Source organism: Balaenoptera ricei, chromosome 20, assembly GCF_028023285.1.
Source record: "Balaenoptera ricei isolate mBalRic1 chromosome 20, mBalRic1.hap2, whole genome shotgun sequence".
Classification (NCBI taxonomy): Eukaryota; Metazoa; Chordata; class Mammalia; order Artiodactyla; family Balaenopteridae; genus Balaenoptera; species Balaenoptera ricei.
The window spans coordinates 2,512,927-2,536,852 of NC_082658.1; the positions used below are offsets into that span (position 1 = coordinate 2,512,927).

Consider the following 23,926-nt stretch of genomic DNA (forward strand, 5'->3'; position numbering starts at 1 on the left):
CCAGCACATAATTCTACTACCCACTCAAAATGCCCTTCCACCTGAGAGACAGGTAACTTTTCGTCTCAGCCTGCAAAATATCTCTACAGTGTGTGTGACAGGTGTCACAACAGTGGGTAGAGAGAGCTTAGGTTATCACACATCAGCATTTTATAATTTTCAGAAACCCTATAATTTTAAGTCATTCTTAAATTGTAAGCAGAACTATACTGCGCTGAACTCTAGTTCCATTATAAGTTAATGGGTGTTTTAGGTTAAAAACAAAATTCATGATTAAAAAATATTTGGAAACTCCAAGTTAAACAAAGTTGAAATAATTTCTTTACCATAGAGAGGCTCATGTGTTTTTCTATGCTAATGGACAAATCTTTGAGAGGAAATGTAAGTTACAATATTTTCTACATGCATGGTCAATACAGATTTGACCATGGAACACTTCTTGTGGTAGGCTGAATGTCTGTCACCCTCCTCCCAAATTTATACGCAGGAGCCCTAACCCCCAAAGCGATGGCATCTGAAGATGAGTCCTCCGGGAGGTCATCAGGGTCAGATGGGGTCACGAGGGCATGGCCTCATGACGGGATTGGTGCCCTTAGAAGAAGAGGCACCAGAGAGCTTGCTCTCTGGCTCTTTCCCTGTGTGCTCACACAGCGAGTGGGGTGCCCAGCTGCAAGCCAGGAAAAGTCCTCAACAGAACCCGACCACGTGGACCCTGACCTCACTCCCAGTCTCGGGAACTGTGGGAAAATAAACTTCTGCCGTTCAAGCCACCCAGTCTTTGTCACTTTGTTATGGCAGCCAGAGCCGAGATGCTTTTACTGTTTATCAGGGAGTATTTTATGAGAGTAGTATTCAATTAAATAAACGGACACATGCTGATTTAAACAAAGGTTTTTCTCTCACTAATGCTGACACAGGAATAAATCAGATATGTGATTGACATTTCTTTGATATTGAATAAGTCCGGGCAAAAAGCAAATGAATTCAGCATATTTCAAACATATAACAAAGCTCTTATTCTTGATTATTAAGTTTTATTTCTACCGCCATTTTGGATCTAACAAGACAGCGTGGTGTATAAAAGTACTTAACGTTACTTCTAAGTAATTCAACGTCTAGCAGCCCGTGGGAACCTAAGTGAGAGAGACACGGCTAAGTGGAAAAGACGTCATTTTGATCCCAGTTCTACCAGCTATAAGCCCTTTTTAATATTTCCGTTTCTTCACCTGATAAATAAGGATAAAACTTATTCTTCCTGCTGTTTACCAAAAAAATGGTCATAAATATTAGTAATAGAGGCAAAACAATTGTGAAAAATGTAAATGCAAAATAAAATTTAAATACAATGACAGTAATTCAAAAATTACACAATTAGAGAAAATTATTTGTCACTCCCTCATTTTATAGATGAGACAAAAAAAAAATGCTGGTTTTAAAAAAGAGTTAAGGCTCTCATGATAGTCAATGAAATTACTAGAGGTATACTTTTTTTTCTCTGACATTGTGAAATTACCGTTTTAATCTTTCAAAACTACATAGATTATTTACATATGTCTACATTTTAAAGACTAAGATGGTAAATCCAGTTTGTATCCTTAAAAAAACAACTCATAGACGGAAGAGCGATTATACTTACACTGATCTCACTGATTTGCTTTCACGTTTCAAGGTAAGGAAGTGAAACTTCGCGATTTTAAACACCTGCTGTTTCCAAACACTCATGGTGTTCACCAGAGAAGCCTTGGTTTCAGAAAGAATAAGCAAGCTCTGCTCCATTTCATCAAAGGGTTTTGAATGCAATTCTTCCTCTGGTGGCTGCTGAGTAAATACACTATAATCTATTTGCCAAAACAAAACGATAGAAACTTATGTTATATTCCTTAAGAAGATGAAAACCTTTCTGAAGCATGTAAATTTCAAAGTAGCACACACCTGGCAGTGATACAGGCCAAAGGGGACAGTCATATACTTTGGCAATATTATTAAAACTGAACATGTGCACAGCTTATGACCCAGGACATTCTCTCTCAGGTATAAATCCAACAGAATTATGTACAGAGGCTCACTGAAACACATGTACAAGAATATCCTTAGCTAGTACCCTATCCAATAGCCACATGCTGGAAAGAACCCAAATGTCTATCAACAGGTGAAAGAATAAATAAGTCATGAAATATTCCTGTAATAGAATAGTGTAAAACAATGAACGTGAACAAACTATTGTATAACCATAGTAGCTTGATCTTACAAACATTACATTAAGTAAAAGAAACCAGAATAAATATAAGCAAAAGAGACATGCTATATGATTGATTCCATTAGACCAAAACCTGACAAAACTACTGGATGGGGATAGAAATCCAGATATGTTATTTTCACAACAGTGATTCAACTTAAAAGAGATGAAAAATAATAAAAAGAGACGAAAACTGGTTTCGGTATGAAGAAGGACTTAGGCTAAGTTTAAGAAATGAGTAAACATTAAAAATTTTAAGAGTGGAGCAGAATAATGTATAAAATAATATTTAAGGTCAACCTGGCTGTCTTGGCATCTTACCAGCTCAACAGTCTGAACGGATGACTCAGTAGATGGCCAAGTCCAGTCCCTGTCTTCCCCTGACACAGCGACTAATCAAACTAAAAGCAGGTCCTGAAATACTGCATATCACAATCATAGTATTCAGAGAGCTCCAACTGGCCTTCTACAGAATCTGATATATACTAATCTTTAAAAAATAAAACAATTAAAATCGACCAAACTGAAAGCAAGCTGACGTTAGAGGTAAATTTATTTTGCATAATGGGCTTAAAGGTACTGTAGAGAAAGTGAATAATACCTGAACAGAGCTCGCCCTTCTCACTTTTATTCCCACTTCCCAGACGTTTCCAGAAACTACTTCGTATGCCTGAAAGTACTGAGCACCACGCACACAAGCATCTTCTCCGCCCACTTCTCTCCGCCATCCTCAGTATTACAGACATACTCACTGTTAACGCATTCTACATGCTGACCTCTAGCTCCCTTTACTTCTTCCATTCCCATACCTTTGTCTCTACTCAGTTTCATCAAACTGACGGATGCACAAATTTAAGATCTTGCTATCGCTCCAGATGATCCAACATTTTCACGTAAACTTTTCTTCTCTAGCTGCAATCCGCCCCCTACGTCCTCACCGTAAACTCGCCTTTCTTCCTCCACGTTTGAGAGAAACGTCCCTTTTCCTTCACTCTCAGGACCCAGCACCACACCAGTCTCGCTACCCTTCAACCTATTCTCAGCTTAAACCGCACGGATCTCGACCGCACCACTGAAATCACTCGTGTCAAGGTCATGACCGGCTCCCACCCTTCCACATTCCCCGTCTTCTAAGCTACCAAACCCCCCTTTTCTGCCGCCATCTTCCTCTTCACAGCAGTCAGCAGAGAACTGCCCTCAAACACCACGCTGCCCCAGCTCCCGCATCTCCTTTCGTGAAGACAGAAGGAGCGCTACTGGTGCCTTCCCGGTCAGCCCTCCCTGGCCCTTCACTGCTCACCCTCGGGGCTTCCCTCCACTGCGTCTGCGCTCGCCACCGAAGCACCTCATCCAGTCCCACGGGGCCATCGGAACACAGGCGGATCCAGCGTTTGTATCTTGAGCCCAACGCCCTCTTTTAGCTCCAAGTGTGTGAATCAAACAGCCCAGAGGCAACATCTCCACTGGGATGTCTATTAAACCTCTCAACAGCGTAACCAAAATTCACACCTGGAGCCCTTCTTTCCACAAACCTGCTGCTCCCCCTTTCTCAGGAAAGGGCAATTCCATTTCCAGTTCTCAGGCCAAAAGCTTAGACGCTATTCTTGACCCCTCCCTTTCCTCAACCCCTAACGCTAGCCCATCAGCAAGTCACCACCAGTGCCTCTAGGAGAACCCCGAGCTCTTCATGTTTCCCTATTTGCACAGCCATCCTAGTTCAAACTAAGATGAACTGCAATAGCTTCCTAACTGCTCTTCCTGCTTCCAAACTTCCCTTAAATCCACTCGTCATTCAGTAACCGGAATGCAGTTTTTAAAAATGCAAATCAGATCACGTTACCCCTTTGCTTTCAAACTCTCTGGTAGCTTCATATCACACTAAGAAAACAAACAATGGGCTTCCCTGGTGGCGCAGTGGTTGAGAATCTGCCTGCCAATGCAGGGGACACGGGTTCGAGTCCTGGTCTGGGAAGATCCCACATGCCGTGGAGCAACTAGGCCCGTGAGCCACAATTACTGAGCCTGCGCGTCTGGAGCCTGTGCTCCGCAACAAGAGAGGCCGCGACAGTGAGAGGCCCGCGCACTGCGATGAAGAGTAGCCCCCACTTGCCGCGACTAGAGAAAGCCCTCACACAGAAACGAACACCCAACACAGCCATAAATAAATAAATAAACCCAAAGTTTAAAAAAAAAAAAAAAAAAAGAAAACAAACAAAATGTTTTTCCAGACTAAACACATTCAAAGACTAAGTATGATGTGGCCCCTGGCCTCCAGCTCTGAGCTCACTACGTGCTACCCTCTCCTTGGCTCCCCACGGTGGCCTTTCTTTGTCATCAGAAACATCCAACCCATCCCTCAGCCAACACCTCTGCAGTAGCGAGTCCCTTTATCTGGAAGGCTCTGCAATGAAATCTCACTTTTCTTGCCATTCAGGCCTCACTTTAAATATCATCCCAACCCAGTCCCCCCCTGAGATGCCATCTAAGCTATCTGCCTCCTGAGACTGCCCCACTAATTCCTTCATAACTCCTATCACTCTCTGTAAATATCTATTTACCTGTTTATCTCTACCCTTTCTTTCCCAAAATGTAAATTCCACATGCTTCTACAATTATTTGTCTTGATCACTATCTGTGTGGCTCATTGCCTAAAATGTGCCGTTAGTTTTGTTTTTACCTGCTTGGTCAATTTCCGCTTCAACTTCTAGCTTTAAGAATACATCTTCCAAAGTCGTCATGGAAACACCATAAGAAATAACACCCAAACCTGAATGAGTGTCTAGAGCAGCAAATAAACCTAAAGGAGAAAAATGAAAGAGCGTTGTGTCATTAAGCACACTATCATGAATTATTCTAAAATGTCCTTTTAAAATAGTATATGACTGAATTTACTGTGCTGGCACAGTGTTCTCAAACTGTTTGGTCTCAGGACCCCTTCAACATTCTTAGAAATTGCTAAGGACCCCAAGGAATGTTTGTTTAGGGAGATATATATCTATTAGACATGCATCATAATATAAATTAAAACTAAGAAATATTTTATAGACAGAATGATGGGCAGAGTACATTACATTGACACATGTACTTCAATTCAGTTAATTAATGATTCCTTATTCTCAAAAGGAAACCGCAGAAAACCGCATAGAAAATTTCTATCTAATTATAGGAATGCTATGGGAATTCTGCATAACATATCTTCAACAGTAAGAAATATCCTTTTGTTTATTAAGTCATCCGTCAACAGATAAAGGACACTGAGTTTGAGTTCCTCATCAAAAAGCAGAAAACTAAAGTCACAAATAAAATAATTCAAGGGTTTACCGTACAAAAATGTAATTCATTATGAAATCATGAAACTGGAAAAGAGCTTAGGACTTATACAAACAACTGTGTGTGTGTGTATACACATTTGTGTGTGTACATATGTATATATGTTGTGTATATGTATATTTATATTCTTATTCCCAGAACAAAAAAAGGGAACCATTTCTTTCTTTCTTGACAATAAAACAAACAATTATTTACGTAAGTTAACACACTAGTTGGAGTTTCTTGCATGCCGTTTATAAAAAAAAGAAATGTTAGCTTACAGCATTTCTGATTTTCAAAAGCAAAGTAAAGCAGAAGCGGAATATTAACTCTGGCGACCTGCAAGCGCGTAAATATTATATAGAAAAATAAACCAAGTAAATTAAGAAAACTCATCCCCAATGCAAGAACCTGGTTCAGCAGTCAAGAAACGGAAAGTAAGGAATACCTGAAAATTTGTCCATGTCCTTGAAAGGCAAGCTATACACAAGCTGCTGGTCATTCTGTTGTAATAAAGTAGCTGCAGGTATATGTTGTTTAACCAGAGAAGAAAGAGATTCCGTGGCACAGCATCTGTCAATGTACATGCTAGAGAAAACCAAAAACCATAATTTTTTATGATTACTCAGTCAACAGCCAAAAGTAAATTCTAATGCTTTAAGTTAAAGTTAGTGCCATAAAAAAATGGCCAAAGCACATCATGGCAAACCTTAAACATAGTAACAATAGGTCAAGAATATAATAAGGAACAAGTCAATAAAGAATGAATGATACCTCAGGCGGTAGCCAATCCCCCATTTACTTTTGAGAAAAATTGAAGAACCAACACATTTTAACATTCCTTGTGATATGACAGCTTTCCTATCTGCAAAAAGAGATATGCGTTTCAATTTCAGAGTTAGTAACAGCATTAATAATTGGCATTTATATTTTCTGGATTATCCTATGAGACACCAGTGTATGAGCTCATTAAATTATCACAACGGCCTTATGAGGAAGGTATAGATTATCATCACCTGCTTTTTCGATGAGAACAGGAAGGCAATAAGAACGTGTACAGTTTGCCCACGTTTCACGTGGCTATTAAGTGACAAAGCCAGGGGTTCCACCCAGGCAGTGTAAGTCTACAGTCTACTTTCCTAATATGCTCCAAATGTCTCAGACTCTTCCTATAAGGTTACTAACAGAAGCGCTTTCACAACTTCCTTAATAGCCAAATGTAAAAACGACAAAAAAGCAACAGAAACAAAACGTTAGGTTTTTTTTAAACAAAGATACTACTGCGAAAATGAATGACATGCCCAATTTATTAGATTGTATTATGAACAGAAAGAGGTTGCTCGGGAACCTCAGAGCCTTGGACCTTGTCACAGCTACTCAAGTCATGTGCTGGTTTCAACCTGGATTCTTCTGTGTGTGAATGTGTTTAGCACTGGCCTGAGGCCGTTAAGCTTAGGCAGGCCTCGTACGAGGCTGGCTCCTGACCCGTGTCTGGAGACCCGGCTTTGAGCAGGTAAGGCTGGCCCCCGGCACCTGCGCTGCACTGGCAACGCAGGTCATGGCTGACACCTGCTTCCTGCTGGGCGGCCGGCAGGTGGCCCGTGTGAGGCAGAGGGTACCACACGGCCAGCCCCAAGAACAAAAATGAACAACCCTGGGCGAGAGGACAACTCGCTGCTGGATAGACGGAGCGCACCCTGGCTGACTCCGTGCGGATGGGACTCTTGGAAGCTTGCCTGTTTCTCCCGGACTTCGTCCCATGTGCCTTTGCCCTTTGCTGACTCTGCCCTGAACCCCTTCCGTTTCACTGTCATAACTCACACCCGGGGTGTGGCTGTGCCGAGTCCTGTGAGCTTTCGAGGCAGATCATTGGACCTGGGGTGGTCAGGGGGACCGCCCAACACAACACAAAAACATGTAAGCTTAAAAACCTGTAATACCTTTTTCTGTGAGGAACGCACAGCTTACTTATTTATTCCTCAGAATTTAGCATTTCTATGTCTAATCTCCCACTTGGCCCCATGACCTTAACCTTTAAAAATAAAGTAAAAATCTCACCAGCAAGAATGTCAGCTTCATCCATGAAATGAGTACTAAACACTGTCACCCGATTAGCTTTTCTGTATTTAAGAAGATTCCAAACAATATGACGAGAACAAGGGTCCATTCCAGCTGTCGGTTCGTCCAGCAACAGTACCTGTGTGCAAAGGGGTGGGCAAGGCAGGGCATCCTCAGGAAAACTAAAATATATAAAATTCATGCAGACCCTGCAAACCTTCCCCACTTAAAGTTACCCTATCCAATCAGAAATGTATTAGGTCTGAGTTTCCCACTCATACGTGAGTTAGCATAAATTTAAAAAACTATCGGTTTGGCATATGAATACCTTCTTTGGTTTAGTTTTAAAATACTAATGTCTGTAATGTATAAGACATAAGTATAATAACAATCAGATAGACCAACTAAAATACAAAACACTGAGTATTTTGCTTTTACCTGAACAATTAAATTTTGTAGATGTAACAACTGCTTGTTAGAGAATTATGTTCTGTATTAGCTCAGGCAAAGAAATTTGTTTTAAGACTATTTGTAATTTTGAAAGTATGGTGGTGGGGATTGGGAGGAAGATAAATTAACACAAAGCCTGAACCACAGTCCTCCCCAAGCTACAGCAGCAGGGCGTGTGGCAGGATGGTGGGGACCCAGGGGGCTCCTGGCTGCAGGTGTGCACCTGGCAGCTTTCTAACACTGTGCAAAGCAGTGACCAGCTGGTTCTCTGTTTCTGCCGGACAGAGAAGAGCACAAAACAGACAAAAAAATCAAATCAGCAGAACAGTGAAAAACGGAACTATTCGTTTGATTTCGTTCTTATTTTGAAATTTTTATTATAACCATTACAAATGTATAGAAAACTGAAGAGAATAATAAATATAACAATACTTTTATAGCCACCACTGAACTTTAACAAATGTTATTTTACTTCAGATCTTCTTTCAAAGAAATAAAACACTGCAGATATAAAGAAAGTCAGTCCTATCCATTCCCCTTCTGAGAGATGACCACTAAATTAAAGATGCTGTATATCTTTCTGACTTCAGTTTTAAAACCTTATTACTATAATTACAACCATAATAACGTACAGTATTTTATGTATGTTTAAAATTTATACGTGTGTATGTATATCTTTCTACAACCACTTTTTTATTCAACATAACTTAAAATTATCTCATCAATGACACTAATATCTGCTTACCTTTGGATTCCCAAGAACAGCGATTCCTACAGACAGTTTTCTTTTCTGACCACCACTTAACTTTTTAGCCTGATTATCTTTGATAGCCTGCATGTCTAAATCCAGTAAAACCTTCTGCACCTATGAAAGTAAAGTGTCAATAAACGTTTCTTAAATCACATCATTTACATAATTATCAATATTAGTTTTTAAGTGTTCCAATTTTAATATCAACTTTTAAAATGTTCTTTTAGTCCAGAACTTAATTTTGACATATATCCATGTATAATTTTGAAATAACAGCTAAAAGGATTCCTGATGGGAAGGTCTACTGTACTTTTGTGACCCCTAGGTGGTGGGAGGGGATCAGTGCAAAGGCTCCGTGTGTGTCTGTGTGGCAGGGGAAGGGGGTGGAGGCGAAAAGAAAAGAAAGAAACATCTGTATTGAGAGACCAGAATCCTCCAGATGAAACAAGGACTATTTTCTATGTGCTAAAACTTTTGCTCCAAGTTCTAATTCTTTATAATGACTTTCTGTTTACTGGCTCAGAACAGGTTTTATATTTAGATTTTCAAGCATATTTTTATTACAGAAGTTATTGCACAAGGTTACTAATTTACAGCAAATAAAAGTAAAGATTTCTATTTAATAACATACTTCTTGTATTACGTTATTGGCTGGTATTCCTTTGATTGAAGCCAAAATGGATAAATTTTCTTCTACTGTCAAAACATCAAAGTGTATATCTAACTGTGGACAAATGCCAATCATTTTTCTTGCTTCAAACATTTCATCTATTTCTGAGACTCTGTGTCCATATACAGATGCAAACCCTAAAAGCAAAATATATGTATTTACATTAAATATATTAAGTATCAAAAAGTATATACGTTTTAGTATATACTAATAATTTAGTTATTTGTATGTAATAGACATAAAATAAGAGTCAATATAGATTTGGAGGACACAACGCACCCTCATTTCCATACTGGTGGAAATCACCATCATACTGGTGATTTGCTGCCACGTATATTCCAATCTCATTTTCCTTCATTTTCAGGGCATATTACAGAGTGGAAAGAGCAAAGAACCATAAGTTTAATACTAAACAAAATTATCTATTGGTGCATTAACTAATATTCCAGGAACAATTTTCCCTCATTTCCAGGCATTATGCAACAGTACAGAGAACAAAGAACTTAAAATTTACCCCTAACCAGCTGTGTGGCCTTGAGAAAATCACTTAATCTAAATTCAAGCTTTTCTCTACTATAAACTGAATACTAATATATCCCCCTCTACTTAAGAACTATTAAACCAATGTGCTAATGTATGGAGAATCGTAACAAAAATAATAAATCCTTATATGAATGAAAGTTATTATAATTACCATCAAAGAGTGACACAGAGATAAGCAACAAAATCAAACTAATTTTAGAAGTTAAACTACATCTAAAAAGATGCAGAATCAATACATGGAAGTTTGGCCCTTTCTTAAATTAAAGTATTAATTGTTCTGCCACTCTATTTGGTTACTGTGGAAAACTGGAGCTGCTGTACTGAATTCTCACCTACAGGACAGTCACATGTAACAATTATACGTTTGAGGTACTGCTCTTACAAATCTATTTTAGGAGATTGTACTGACACTCGTCATTCTTTCCTTTTGAACTACTGTTGGATACTTAGAAGTCTTTATTTTCTCAACCAAAATGTCTATGGGCCTCATTTAATTTCCAATTAATTACTGATTTATCCTTCCTTGAAAATGAACAGTAAACAAAAACACAAGTAAAATAGCTGATAAAATAGGTACAAAATTAGATCCTCTCTATTAAATATGACTGAATCACTTTTATTTTCTATTGAAGAAAAAACAAATGTGTGTAATCAAAAAAAAAAAGAAAAATATCTTTACAGACACAGAAGTTGATCCCAATCAGTGACAAAAATCAATCGGTACATATCACAAGGACAAATAATTACCATGGTACCTTAGTTAATAACCCTAATAAAACAAAGTGAGGGATTTTTCTCTTTAAGTCAAAAAACTCACCATCCGAAGGTGGGCACAGTCCGCAAAGAATGTTCATCAACGTACTCTTTCCTGTTCCACTGTGGCCAAGTAACGCAGTAATCTGACCCTCATATATGTCAAAGGATAAACCTAGTTCAGGGAAAAAGGAGAAGTCTCAAATGTGATTTTTATTTCTGTTGAGCCATGTAAGATAATACACAATACTTGAGCAACCTTGAAAGAAGTCAACAAATTTAAAGACAGATTTAAAGTTACCAGCATATTTAATAACATAATATTTAATATTATAACACAATAATAATTCTTTGTTATAGTCAATGGTATGAACAATAAGAAAAATGATACAAAATAAGCTTTTTCTTTTTTTAATACACTAACAGATTTAGAGGGGGCACAAAACATGGCGGGGGGGATTTCTGTGTACCCCCTCTGGGGAACTTCCAAGGGAATTAAAACAAAAGGACAAACAAAAATTTGTTCCCAAGGGTATTTAGAGGCATGTTAAATCTACTGGCAAAAAACTAGAAATTAACCAATAGCTTGGAAAAGGCTAAATGCTTTAAAAGTTCAATTTAAACAGGAGTAAAGTAGAATGAATATCACCGGATGGATGTGTCAGTGTTTGAAAGGAGACAGCAGACAGGGGGCTGAAAACCCAGCTTCAAAGAACTCTAACCCCCTGATCTGATGAAGGTGATCTCCGGCTGACAGCATCCCAAGACCTGCAGGCCAGACGCAGCTTCAACTCCTGCCTGAGCGTCCAGCCTGCCAGCCCGCCCTACAGATTTCAGACTTGTCAAGCCCCACAGTCGTGTGAACCAATTCCTCAAAAATAATCTCCCCATTTCCCGCCCGCCCCTCCCCTCAGTGTTCTCACTCTCTGTGTATATGTGTGTATATATATTCTAACGATTCTGAAGAAACCTGACGGACACACTGCTAAACATGCCACAACTGTCAGGACAGCTCCCCACGACGAAGAACTATCAGGCCCAAAACGTCAATAGTGCCAAGGCTGAGAAACCCTGTGTTAGGGCAAAAGGAAAAAAAAAAAAAAAAAAAAAAGGAACTAACATGTATACACATGCTAATAATAAAATGAAAAAGGACACAGATTTGTTCAAAGAGTTGACTATTTTTCATCTTGATAGATACTACTTTTTTCTTTTACTACTTTGATGTTAAGTTTTATTATGACCATTAATCACATAAATAAATGGAAGTATCCCTAAAGGAAAGAGAGAAAATTGTGGTAAAGAATTTAAATTTCCCACAAACTACGTACGTTGTTTTTCCATTTGTACTCTAAAACTATGGACTGAACACTAGGAAAGCTACTTACTTCTCAAAGCCTCCACATTTTCACCTTTCTTTCTGTATGTCTTCTGAATAGCACTGATTCTGAAAAACACCATTTTCTACTTTATAAGTATTTAAAGCAATCTATAAGTACGTGTTTCCATGTATAATATTTTTAATCAAAGCTGTCATATTTAATGGGAATAATCATAAGTATCTTCCTACTAAAACAATAAACCAAGGAAATCTGACAATAATAATAAAAGTATTTTAAAGAAACTACAAGAGAAAAGTATAGTATTCCTCTCCATTTTAAGTGTTATTCATTCATTTTTCATAAGCCAACTTCTAAAAAGAAACGGAAACATTTGACTCAAGCAATTTATATATTTATTTCACATTTGATTCTTTTCTGTTTGTAATTAATCAATACTTGTTTATCAGTTAAGGGAGATTAAAAACCAAGTGCTATTTCACATCAGCACTTGTCTATAAATGTGAAGTGATTCTCTCCTTCCACTTTAAATGTTTTACATAATTTTTGAAGGAATGAATGGTCTTGTTCACCAGTTTAAATTTTACTCTTAAGAAGGCAGACCGCCAGCCCACTGACTGCATCTTAAATATCTAACTCTCCCTTGCTTTTATACATTTTTCTTAAATTTAAAAAACACAAATTATCCTCCACTTTTTCTTTCACTTTTATTTCTTTTCTCGGTCTCATTATTTTTTTAATTTGGTTTTGACTGAACTAGCAAGGAACAGTAATGAATTTCTTTCATTCTCAGAAATTAAGTTGATGTGACAAGTTAATTATGTCATAATTTCTAAGGGTCTATGAAATTAACAGAGCACAGTTTAGTGTGGTGTATATCTCAGACAATGTAGCCTGAATAAAAATAGAAAGTTATGTTTATTCTGTTTTAATCTACATAATGAGGAAACTTTAAAATAGCTTAACTTTATAAATACTAGGTTTTATTACTTTCAAAAATTTCTATTCAAACATAAAATTTCAAACCTAGCAGCAACCTTATTCTAAATGGCTGCAAAGAAAATAAAAACTTAAAAGAGAATTAGCCCTTAATACTGTTTTTTAAAAAATCATGAAATGTGCACCAAATCTCCAAAGATACCATACTTACATGCATTATTTAAAAGATAGGATTTAAATGTGGCATGTCCCATGAGCATTTCTTAGACCTAAACTGCCAAAGATTAAATCATACCTTATGGCTTCTTTTCCTATAAATTCTGAAGAAACAGGTTCAACAATTTCACTAAAACTAATATTCCCACTAACACTGCCCTCTGATAACTCCTTATAATTTCTTTTGCTCTTTGACCAATATGATGGCTTCAAAAAATAAAACGATGATCTCCGTAAACCAAATTCTCCTGAAAAAAAAAAACAAAACTGAGTTATCCTAACAAATTATTTCTGAAAACTAGTTATTAAATCATAAAGGCAGTCTGTGAAACCTAAGACAATCTAGATCTAAAGTTTAGACATAAAATACTAAATCAATAGTGTGTGAAAAATAAGTTTTACTGACAAATAACTCTTGTCCATAAATAGTTTCAGAGTTCCTGAGAGTCTAGGGAACGTAAATGTAAGCAGGGTACATTTTCTGCCCTACAGAAACTTACATCATTATGCGTACGTGTACATACTAAACGGCTAAAACAACGTACAGCATGAGGCGTGCCACGCACAGTGCTAATGAGAGTGCAGGAGAGGAAAAGTTTACATCTGGATAGTCTGAAGGCTTGAATGAGTATCGTCTTAGTCTTTGAAAACAGTCAGTATTCAGAAAAGTTGATATTGTTCATAAAGAAGACTTTTAGAACTAGGAGAATAACACAGCCACCAGGACCGACATAGGAGACTTAGATCTGACTGCCCACACGGCATGTATGTATTTTCTCCCTTTCTCCCCAGGGAACCGACACTCCCCATCCTTTCTAACATCCACTCCTCCTCCAGATGACTGCATGTTTCAAAGGGATCTGATCCCAACTACAGAGAGATCCCAGTGGACCTAATGAGCCCCTGGCAGGCTCTGGTGACCGCTACCACTCCAGCCACAAGCAGGTGCCAACCAGACAGGAGCAAAGGGTTTACTGGGGGAAAGGCTCCCTCCCCCTCCCCCTCCCCCTCCCCTCCCTCCCCCTCCCCCCTCCCCCTCCCCCTCTCCCTCTCCCTCTCCCTCTCCTTCTCCCTCTCCATCTGGACAGGAACAAAGAAGCACAACCCCGTGCAGCCATGAGGAGAGCCAACCTGCCAGATTGAGACAAAGAGGCAAGAGCACGGAGGAAGTGGGCCCTAATGACACAGCTGAGCAAGTCCAACTGACCTGGAGTCCATCCTGTCTTTGGACTTTAAATAAAACGCTTGATTTCCTTCTTGTTTAAGACAATTAAAGAGGTCCTCTGTTATGGGTAGCTAAAAATAATGTAACGGATACACTGCAGATGTGTTTAAATAGATAAATAGGACCGTGTGGATGGACGTAAACTACAGCACAGAGCGGGACAGTGGCTAAGAAGCGACTACATACATGAAAGCAGGTGTGGAGGAAATCAACATATAACACGTCTCTCCTTGGTTCACCAGGCTGTGCCCACCCGGCAAGGTGTCTGAGCAGGTGACTAGCCTGATTAGAGGGAATGGCGAGGTTCTTAGACAGCCGCGAGGGAGGCAGCTAGAGGGAAGCTGCCACACGGTCTAGCCTAGCAGAGCCCACCCACGTGCCTTCCTGCAACGACAGAAACGTCCCCACCTGTGCCCCGCAGCGTGCTGACTAACAGCCAGGCGCGGCTACCGAGCCCTTGGCATGTGGCCTGCGCTACTGAGAAGGACCTGTTAGTTTATTTAGTTCTAAGTAATTCAAGTTTTAAAAGCCACACGCGTCTTTCCATATAAGACTGCAGGTCTAGCACACAGACAAAATGAATGAGGAACTCAGGGGAAAGAGGAAAGGGGGTGTTGGTTATTTAGTAATATTTTGAATCTGCACAAGTTTGCTATAGGTGCAGCATAAGGGATGCGGGGAATGGGAGGAGTTACCAGATTACTCCATGGTGTCGGACCTTATAGGGTAAAATAACAAAACACTTTAGCCAAAAAGATGGACGTGGGGAAGGACTGAGTTAAGAAGTTCAATTAGGGACTCAAGGCTTTCAAAGCAAACTGATCTCTTTTCACCCACAATCTCCTTACATTCACTAGCAGTGAATGCATAAGGTACAAAATATACTTATTTAAAATTAAATTAAAAGCTGTAACAGTGAAAACGACTTAGTTAGAAAAAAAATTTTTAATTAAGTTAACCTCATGTGGGCAAAGAAACCTAAATATCTTTACCGTAAAATCCAATAACTACCTGCATACCTGGAATGACTTGATCAAGATAGACAGCCAGAAGGACATAGAATATGCTGTTAAGGGCCAGCATGATAATAGTAATAATTAGAGGATATGGCCCTTCAGTCAAATTGGAAAATAAAGCACCTTCATTAAAATCTTCTAAATGCATGACCTGAAAAACAGAAACACCAACTTTATTATATAAAAATGATAAAATATTTTATCATTTTATAAAATAGCTAACACTATTTAGAGTTTCTCATAATATCCAGAGTCAGTAAACTGGGCCTTTTAACAGATTAAACAGTCTACCAAATTAGTAACATGAATTTATAAAGAAAACAATAAACTTGACCAAACCATGAGTTTATTACAGCAACCTCTTTCAACCATGTTTTCAATGCTGTGCTTCTAAAACTAGTATACATCTATTCTTGGGGCATGTACAATAATTCTAATGCTATGATTATCAAATGAAATAAAAACTAATGCAAACAAAAGGGTTATGGTCCACAGAGAAGTCAGACAAATTAAGTATTAGAGGATAAACTTATGGTCAGCACCTTTCAACACTGAAAAGGGAGAAGGTACTATAATTAATTAACACAGCTATTAAATTATTCATAGTAGATAAATGTGACAGAGCAGACGGAAAGCAATAGAGATTGAGGCCTCGTTTAGGTCTCAGCCCTGCCATTAAGTAAATAAACTTTAATTATGCTGTTCTGGATTTCAGTCTCCTCATCTGTGAAATGAAGGTGAATTAAATGACATTCAAAGTCCCTCCCAAAACAAAAACCTATGAATCTATAATTCTCCCTTCCTAAGGAGACTCAGTGGACTCTCAAAACATGTAATAACAGCTCTTGGGTCTCAAATAATGAAAATTCGTTTAACTCAATATTCATAAACAAGCAAAGTCTCACAAATCAGAAGTCTATCCAGCCAACATGAATAATCTCTTGTATTAAGTAATTACATTTTTTCTTTACCCATTAACCAATTTTGTGTTCTAATACATAAAGCAGCTTCTTATAAGAATTTTCCCCTTAGAACCTGAGTGCCCCATAAAGACTAATAAAAATCAAATTTATAAATCTAAATACTATTTAGGTAAAGATAATCTCATGAATGCTGGACCTATAAAATCCACAAGGTACTACTTTCACTACTACAGTCAAGAAAAATTTGTTCTGCTTCACACACAATTTTCTCCCAGGCGCACATGTGAGATAAATTTACAATAGGGAGCAATAAAACCAGGCCACAGAGCAATCTAGATTACCTGACGCATAAACCAATGACTTCTAACAAACTGAGTTACTGCAGTGAAACAGATTATTGAGATACACTAAAGTGAAAAGTGGAGAACTTATTTATAAACAGGTTATATAAATAAAAAAACTTTAAAAATGGAGAAAATATAAATGAAACTAATATAAAATGTACTCCAATATTCAAATATCATTCCTTTTTCATGTTGAAAATTTTAAATAATTTTTTTTGCAAACTAAGGGCAGTATTCATGGTAGTATAATATGCTGCATGGAAGTGGAGAGAAAAGAAAATATTTAGTGAAAGCAAGATATGTATATTACCTACCTGTGCAATACCAATCAAAAAAGTACACTGACAGAAGGGACTTAAAAGCCACACTAAAGATCTGGGAAAACTTTCCATGAGGACTATCAAAAGGCCAACAAATCCAAAAGCCACAGTGACTAAAAATTCAACTATTCCCACATGTTTTGATTTTTTAAAAAGAGGCGTCAGCATTAAAGCAAAAAATACCTGTAAGATATAAATATTAAGGTTAAAGCATTGTTCATATACACTGGTATGAAAACAAAATTAAATTTTCCTTGTGAAAGAACAAGTTATTTTCATTAGAAAATACATTCATTAAAATACAATTAATTTCTAAAGGCCATGGTGAGATATTTAATTTTCATACAAATAGTGCTCTACATTAAAAATTTAAACCGACAAATATTAAAAACTGCATTTTATCTATGCAATAGGCAAACATGATCACCTCAGCACTGTAGAAACCATAAATCACCGTGTGTTTCTGCAGTTAGATATGGACAAATATGATCAAAACAGTATGTCAACAAGGTTTTACACAGAGCCCATCTTTTCAACTTCACGTGTTGACAAGAAACAGACCCAGTTAAAAACCAGGCAATTATACAGAGCAGCATATCAGTTATTTGTAAGTTATCGTGTTAAAGAGCAGGAATGGGACTTCCCTGGTGGCACAGTGGTTAAGAATCCACCTGCCAATGCAGGGGACATGGGTTCGAGCCCTGGTCCAGGAAGTTCCCACATGCCACAGAACAGCTAAGCCCGTGCGCCACAACTACTGAGCCTGTGCTCCAGAGCCCACACACCACAGCTACTGAAGCCCGCACACCTAGAGCCCGTGCTCTGCAACAAGAGAAGCAACCGCAATGAGAAGCCCGCGCACAGCAAGGAAGAGTAGCCCCCGCTCGCCGCAACTAGAGAAAGTCCGCGCGCAGCAATGAAGACCCAATGCAGCCAAAAATAAATAAATAAATAAATGTTTAAAAAAAAGAGCAGGGGTGATAGTCAAAATATTTAACAACGGATACAGCATGGGCACATACGCCAATCAGAATGGACACTGGGACCACTTAAAACAAAAGCTTGTCACGAACATCCAACATTCAACCAAACTACTGAATGGAAATCAACACTGTCAAAGAGCTACACTTACAAACATATATCTTCACACGACATCATCCTGTAACATAAATTAACTTGAAACAGTCAGGATCTCATAAAAACAAAGGAATAAAAAGTCTAGTACCAGACAATCTTAATGGTGTATAATAAGCACAGTTAAATGAAGAGAGTGAAAGACAGACACAGAGGAACTGTATGTGGAATACATCATATGAAAACAAGTTAAATTTAAACTTGAGAATATTCTGTAACTTTTCTAAAAATATGGAGGCACAATAATACAACTCATCAGTAGCCTAGTAACCATCTTGTCTTTCATGGGAAATCGACTGTAAGTAAACCAAACAGCAAGACTTTATTAATCAAATATTTTGACAGTTCTTTACTCCCATTTCAAATGAAAGTACTTACAGATGATAAGCCATACAGGAAAAAAAGTAGAAATATCACAAAGCAGCTACTTTGAGGGAATAAGGAAGAAGCTGTTGCAATGACTGCCATGAGAAGGGACATGAGAAAAATCAAACTTGTATACAGAAGGACCCAGGAGAGCCTGCAATGGGAACACAGATACATTTATGGCTAAAGACACAGGCTTCAACAATTAAAAAAAACAAACAAACATTTTAAACAAAACTTCAGCTTTATTTTAGCCATTTTATTCTTAAAATTAAGCCAATCTCTTCATTTCTTTGTATGCTCATCTATTGAAAATTAAAGCTCTCATACGTAATTAAAAATACAGTATTGGTTAGGTTGTCGGTAAAAGTATCATCTGATACAGAGATAAAATGGTGACTATCTTTCCAAGAGTCAAAAAAAAACTGTACAGATTTATAGCAATTCATGATTAATTTAAATCTAAAACCCTCGAAAGTTCAACATGCACAATACTTCTGATTTTCTTAAAATACGAAAGAGTTTAATGACTGACAATTTTCTTTATGGTACATGTGACAAACTGATGGCTTTTGGCACTTTAGACAGTAGAGGTTACCCTGCTAATCGACAACATAATTACTACAGGAACACAATGTGAGATCACGAAGATCAACAATGGATTCACTACAGGACTCAAAATTTCTCCTCAAAATCAGAGCTCAGTGAAATCACCACAGTATTTAGTATTATTTTCATTTTTCAAGTTAGCAGATAATTTAATGAATGCTATCATAAAATCACCAAAATAGGGCTAAAAGATATCCGAACTTCCAAAACTAAAACCATTATTTTACAGAGGCAAAACTGAGGCACTGAGAAACTGATTTGCCTACATTCTCCCAGCTACTGTTTCCTCACAGAATACTTTAATAACCAATGCATCTCAAAAGCCAATCACTAGTAAAAGGACAGGAGAAAAAAAAATGAGCAAAGATGCTATGTCATACAGAATGACCCCATTATGTAAAGTGTTTTAACTGTTGCATTGAGCTAAATGGAATAAAATGGTCTACAATAACAACTCACATGCAACAGTATTAACTTTCCCCCCCAGAATGAGGTCAAAATAATGTTGTTATTACATGGTGGAAAAAGTAAGAAAAATACACTTAGAATTATTTATAAAAATGCATGCCTCGGGCTTCCCTGGTGGCGCAGTGGTTGAGAGTCTGCCTGCCAATGCAGGCGACACGGGTTCGAGCCCTGGTCTGGGAGGATCCCACATGCCGCGGGGCAACTGGGCCCGTGAGCCACAACTACTGAGCCTGCGCGTCTGGAGCCTGTGCTCCGCAACAAGAGAGGCCGCGATAATGAGAGGCCCGCGCACCACGATGAAGAGTGGTCCCCACTCGCCGCAACTGGAGAAAGCCCTCACACAGAAACGAAGACCCAACACAGCCAAAAATAAATAAATAAACAAACTTTAAAAAAAAAAAAATGCATGCCTCTATAAAATTATCATTGTATAAAAATACTAATGTGCTCATTTGTGAACTTTTTTCATTTGTTTCTCTAGAAATTATTTGCATATTATCTTAAAAAATTCACAAAAATAACTTTTTCCAGGGGAAAGAAAGCCCGTATACTACATACACAAACTTCTGTCATTTTTATTACATTTTAATAACATGTATATGCTATGATACCTGAGGAGGAGTGAAACAGGCAATTAATTTCTAACTTTCCAACATCTCCTACTTTCTATACACTGAAATATACACTGAAATACATGGAGCATGCCTCATCAGTTCAAACAAAATATGAAATAAAATTTAAGTATATAATATCCACATGAGCTTTCCAAAGCTCACCTCCCTTATGTTAAAACAAGCCAATCAATTGCTGAAGCATTTTGATTGGTCTCAAACTCCAAGACAAAGGCAATAACTGTGAGGAAACAGGATCAGACCTCATAAAGTCAGGTGAATAACAAAATTACAATTCTGAAGATTTGTATACTTATACGATTATTAATCACACTGAATAACAAAGTTTTAATAACACACCAAAAGGCAGTGTCATGCAGTCCCATTATCTTTAAAAACTCTTTTAACTTCTTCTCTTTTTCTGCTACGATATGAATTGCCAAAAAGTATCCGAAAGGTGAAAATGCTATAACTAGGTATATTAAAATTACTCCTCGGGGAAAGGTATCTATTTCCACAACAGCAGTTTCTCCCATAAGGACAGCCTTAGTTGGCTCCAGCTCCTTCCAAAAAGAAACATTGGTCTTCAACTGTAATTAGAAAATGTAAATACATTCAATTAATTTAGTTCTGATAGTAGCCCCTAAAATAATGTGACAGTTATACCCCCAAATTTAATCAATAACCTCGTACAAATACCATCCTCAAAAAGCTACACACCAGAAATAAAGTGATTGACCCCAGCATCATGATACATATAGAAAACTGCTTTTACTCATTCTGGAAGCAAGTCATAAAGTTTGAAGTCTGAAGTTGGGAAGTATATAAATTTTTATTAAATAATTTGTCAAAGAAAATAAAACTGCACAATTATCATCTTTAGCTGACAATTATATGCATCTTAATAAAAACATGCATTTATAAAATTGAAGAATTAAGGAATGATTACTAGTACTATGAAAGAATGACTTTTTAAAATGTTCTTTTACATAGTAAGTCCTTCTATTGTTTTAAAATCTATATATGCAGCACGCATATAGACAGAATAATAAAGCTAGTTATGCCATACGATATACTTCTACTTAACCTTCAAATGAATGGCTAAAATGAGATCTGCTCTACCTGTTCATCCAGTACGGTCTAGGATGTGGACGGCTAAGGTCTTTGGCCAAAACACAAATAAGTACTTTAACACTGTCAGTGTGATATGCCCTATATTTCACTGTCATTACCTTAATCTTCTGTGTTACTGAATACTGTACCTACAATACATTTATACCATGTTGTGAGAGTTTATATGGCAATTCTATATATATCATCTCATATGGTTCTAACAACAATGCAGTCAAGTAAAGCATTATTTTTGTAGTCATTTTACTACATAGCAGTCTAACAACTAACAGAGACAGGTCTCCTATTCAAGGTCTCCTGTTCATTTCTGCTAAAATGTGAAACACTGGATCAGGTCTAAGCATGTCTTTAGAACGTAAATGCAACATTTATACACAATCTTAGTGGAAGTACAGTATTAAAATACAGAACTGGGAGCCCAAAAGCGATAGTCTGAATTAGCTTTGCCACTAATTAACTGAGTTTTGGAAAGTCACTTATAACCTTCCTGTGCTTCAGGTGCACATATAAAATGCAGACAGTAACAGCACCCTTTAACATAGGGGTGTTAAAGATTAAATGGGTTGATCTTAGTACATAACTTAGAAATAATGTTTGGCAAACAAGTGATAAATGTTTGTTAAATAAGAAATAAAATCTACCACTGTGATTAAGATAAAGATACTCACCTTCTTTAAACTAAGTTATTCTTATTCAAGGGAAAAAGTCTGCAAATGTAGACCCTTCATAAATATTATTTACAGTCAACACAGATATGATAATACTGGTATACAGAATGCTGAATCACATGCTTAGAAATCATCAAATAAGGTGGGTTTCAAAAAAATTAAGTCAGAAAATATGACTTCTCCCTTATCTTTTTCCATAAAGGAGTTGTATTAAGTTATGTATTTTGTACATTTGACAGCAGTCAAATGAAATCCTGTGGTAAAGACTTAGGGGATGATTGGTAAAATACAGTTTGACTCTATTCTTCTTCCTTTTTCATATTTACCTGTATAATGGCAGCATCTATTGAGGCCTGTAAAACCGTGAACCCTGAGGACCAGTACTGAACAGCCTCACATGATTTTGAACAGCCAGCTATGGAGAAAAAAATGTGAGACATAAGATTCTGCAATATACAAGTGTCTTCTTTAAAGGCAGCACATATGGGGTTACCAAAGTAATATAATTAATCAGTCTCTACAGGACCAAAGAAAATAAGCAATGGCCCTCCAAAGGCAAACAAAATCTATCACGTTCCTTATTGTTTACTTCAAATTTCTGAAATTAAAGAGTTACATGTGTCAGGATACTGAATCGTAAATGAATACAAATGGAAAGAAAGAAATTAATGGTAAACATAGTTATTTAAAATAAATCAGTTTTCTATTTTAAGGCAAGCCATTCTACAATGACTTATCAGCTCTAAAGATCTTCCAGATGCAAGGGCAAGTCCAGGTGAACAGCACAGAAAAAAAGAAAAATTCAATAAGGGCTTTGCGGAATCAAGTCACAAATACAGTACGTAACAGTGACTTTAACATTAGTCAATAAATGTTTGTGGTTGATAATTATCTTTTCAGAGGTTTAGGCATTGAAGGCTGTTTTCCATGTTTCCAACATAAAACTAATAAAGTTTACTGGTGGAAGACCTTGAGATTTTAAAGGTATGTGCCATACCACATATGAAAACAATTACATGGAGAAAAGAACAGACTTAGAATGTCATATAATTCAAGATAAAATTTTGTTTTGTTACTGTAAACAATATAAATGTATTAAAATTAAAGTGGATGTTACATAAATTATACTTCATATTATATATATAGAAGTAGATAGATAAATATACACATATCTTTATGCTACAGTTGACAGTCTTCTTATCTGAATAACTATTATTTAAAATGCCAATGGTGGACACCATCAAATTTTGCATATGATCTAAGAGCAGCAAAAATGGGAATTTAATTCATTTTCATTGATTATTTAGGGCCATTTACCTCTTGAATCCATATAAACAGAAGATACTGGAATCATATCAGGAAAAAAACGGAGTTCATAGGACATGAAGTCTTTGAAAACCACACCTACAAAGTTGCTGGACTTAGAAAGACTGGATGCTAGCAATTCTTTTTCACTTGTATATTCTTCGGTAATTATGACTATAAAATATTATAACAATTTAGTTAGCTCACAAATTTGAATAGTTTATTGTAATACAATACACCAAATTTAACATTATATTTGATGAATGTAATATTTTATAAGCACTTGTTTGATGCTCTAACTTCTTAGAAAATGAATACAGCTCTTCTAAAAAAAAACTAAATAATGAATATTAAAATAGTGCAATTTTACAGACACTATTTCTTAGCTGTCATTTGATTACATAAATTATGTATGTGTCATGTAACACATAAGTTATTAACATAATAAAATAGATCATATACTTTATATGCAATATATGTAGTTCACTTATCTATCTCAAAGTAAAACCATACAAATAACTCCTTGATAAATGAGTGGATA

The 23,926-nt window shown here is 37.0% G+C and overlaps 1 protein-coding gene across 8 annotated transcripts in view; it reads right to left on the bottom strand.

Annotated features, from left to right (window-relative positions):
* Positions 1 to 23,926, bottom strand: part of ABCA5 (ATP binding cassette subfamily A member 5) — a 63,394-nt gene that overhangs the window by 25,452 nt on the left and 14,016 nt on the right. For all 8 annotated transcript variants that reach the window (XM_059908252.1, XM_059908254.1, XM_059908256.1 and 5 more), the window contains 16 exons: positions 23,398 to 23,559; positions 22,407 to 22,495; positions 20,642 to 20,871; positions 18,606 to 18,747; positions 17,088 to 17,276; positions 15,510 to 15,657; positions 13,345 to 13,513; positions 12,159 to 12,217; positions 10,835 to 10,945; positions 9,436 to 9,611; positions 8,799 to 8,918; positions 7,604 to 7,742; positions 6,320 to 6,410; positions 5,994 to 6,133; positions 4,914 to 5,033; positions 1,637 to 1,838 (listed from right to left, as the gene is read on the bottom strand). In XM_059908252.1, the coding sequence (XP_059764235.1) occupies positions 1,637 to 1,838; positions 4,914 to 5,033; positions 5,994 to 6,133; positions 6,320 to 6,410; positions 7,604 to 7,742; positions 8,799 to 8,918; positions 9,436 to 9,611; positions 10,835 to 10,945; positions 12,159 to 12,217; positions 13,345 to 13,513; positions 15,510 to 15,657; positions 17,088 to 17,276; positions 18,606 to 18,747; positions 20,642 to 20,871; positions 22,407 to 22,495; positions 23,398 to 23,559 (2,287 nt within the window). The remainder of the gene's footprint in view (positions 1 to 1,636; positions 1,839 to 4,913; positions 5,034 to 5,993; positions 6,134 to 6,319; positions 6,411 to 7,603; positions 7,743 to 8,798; positions 8,919 to 9,435; positions 9,612 to 10,834; positions 10,946 to 12,158; positions 12,218 to 13,344; positions 13,514 to 15,509; positions 15,658 to 17,087; positions 17,277 to 18,605; positions 18,748 to 20,641; positions 20,872 to 22,406; positions 22,496 to 23,397; positions 23,560 to 23,926) is intronic.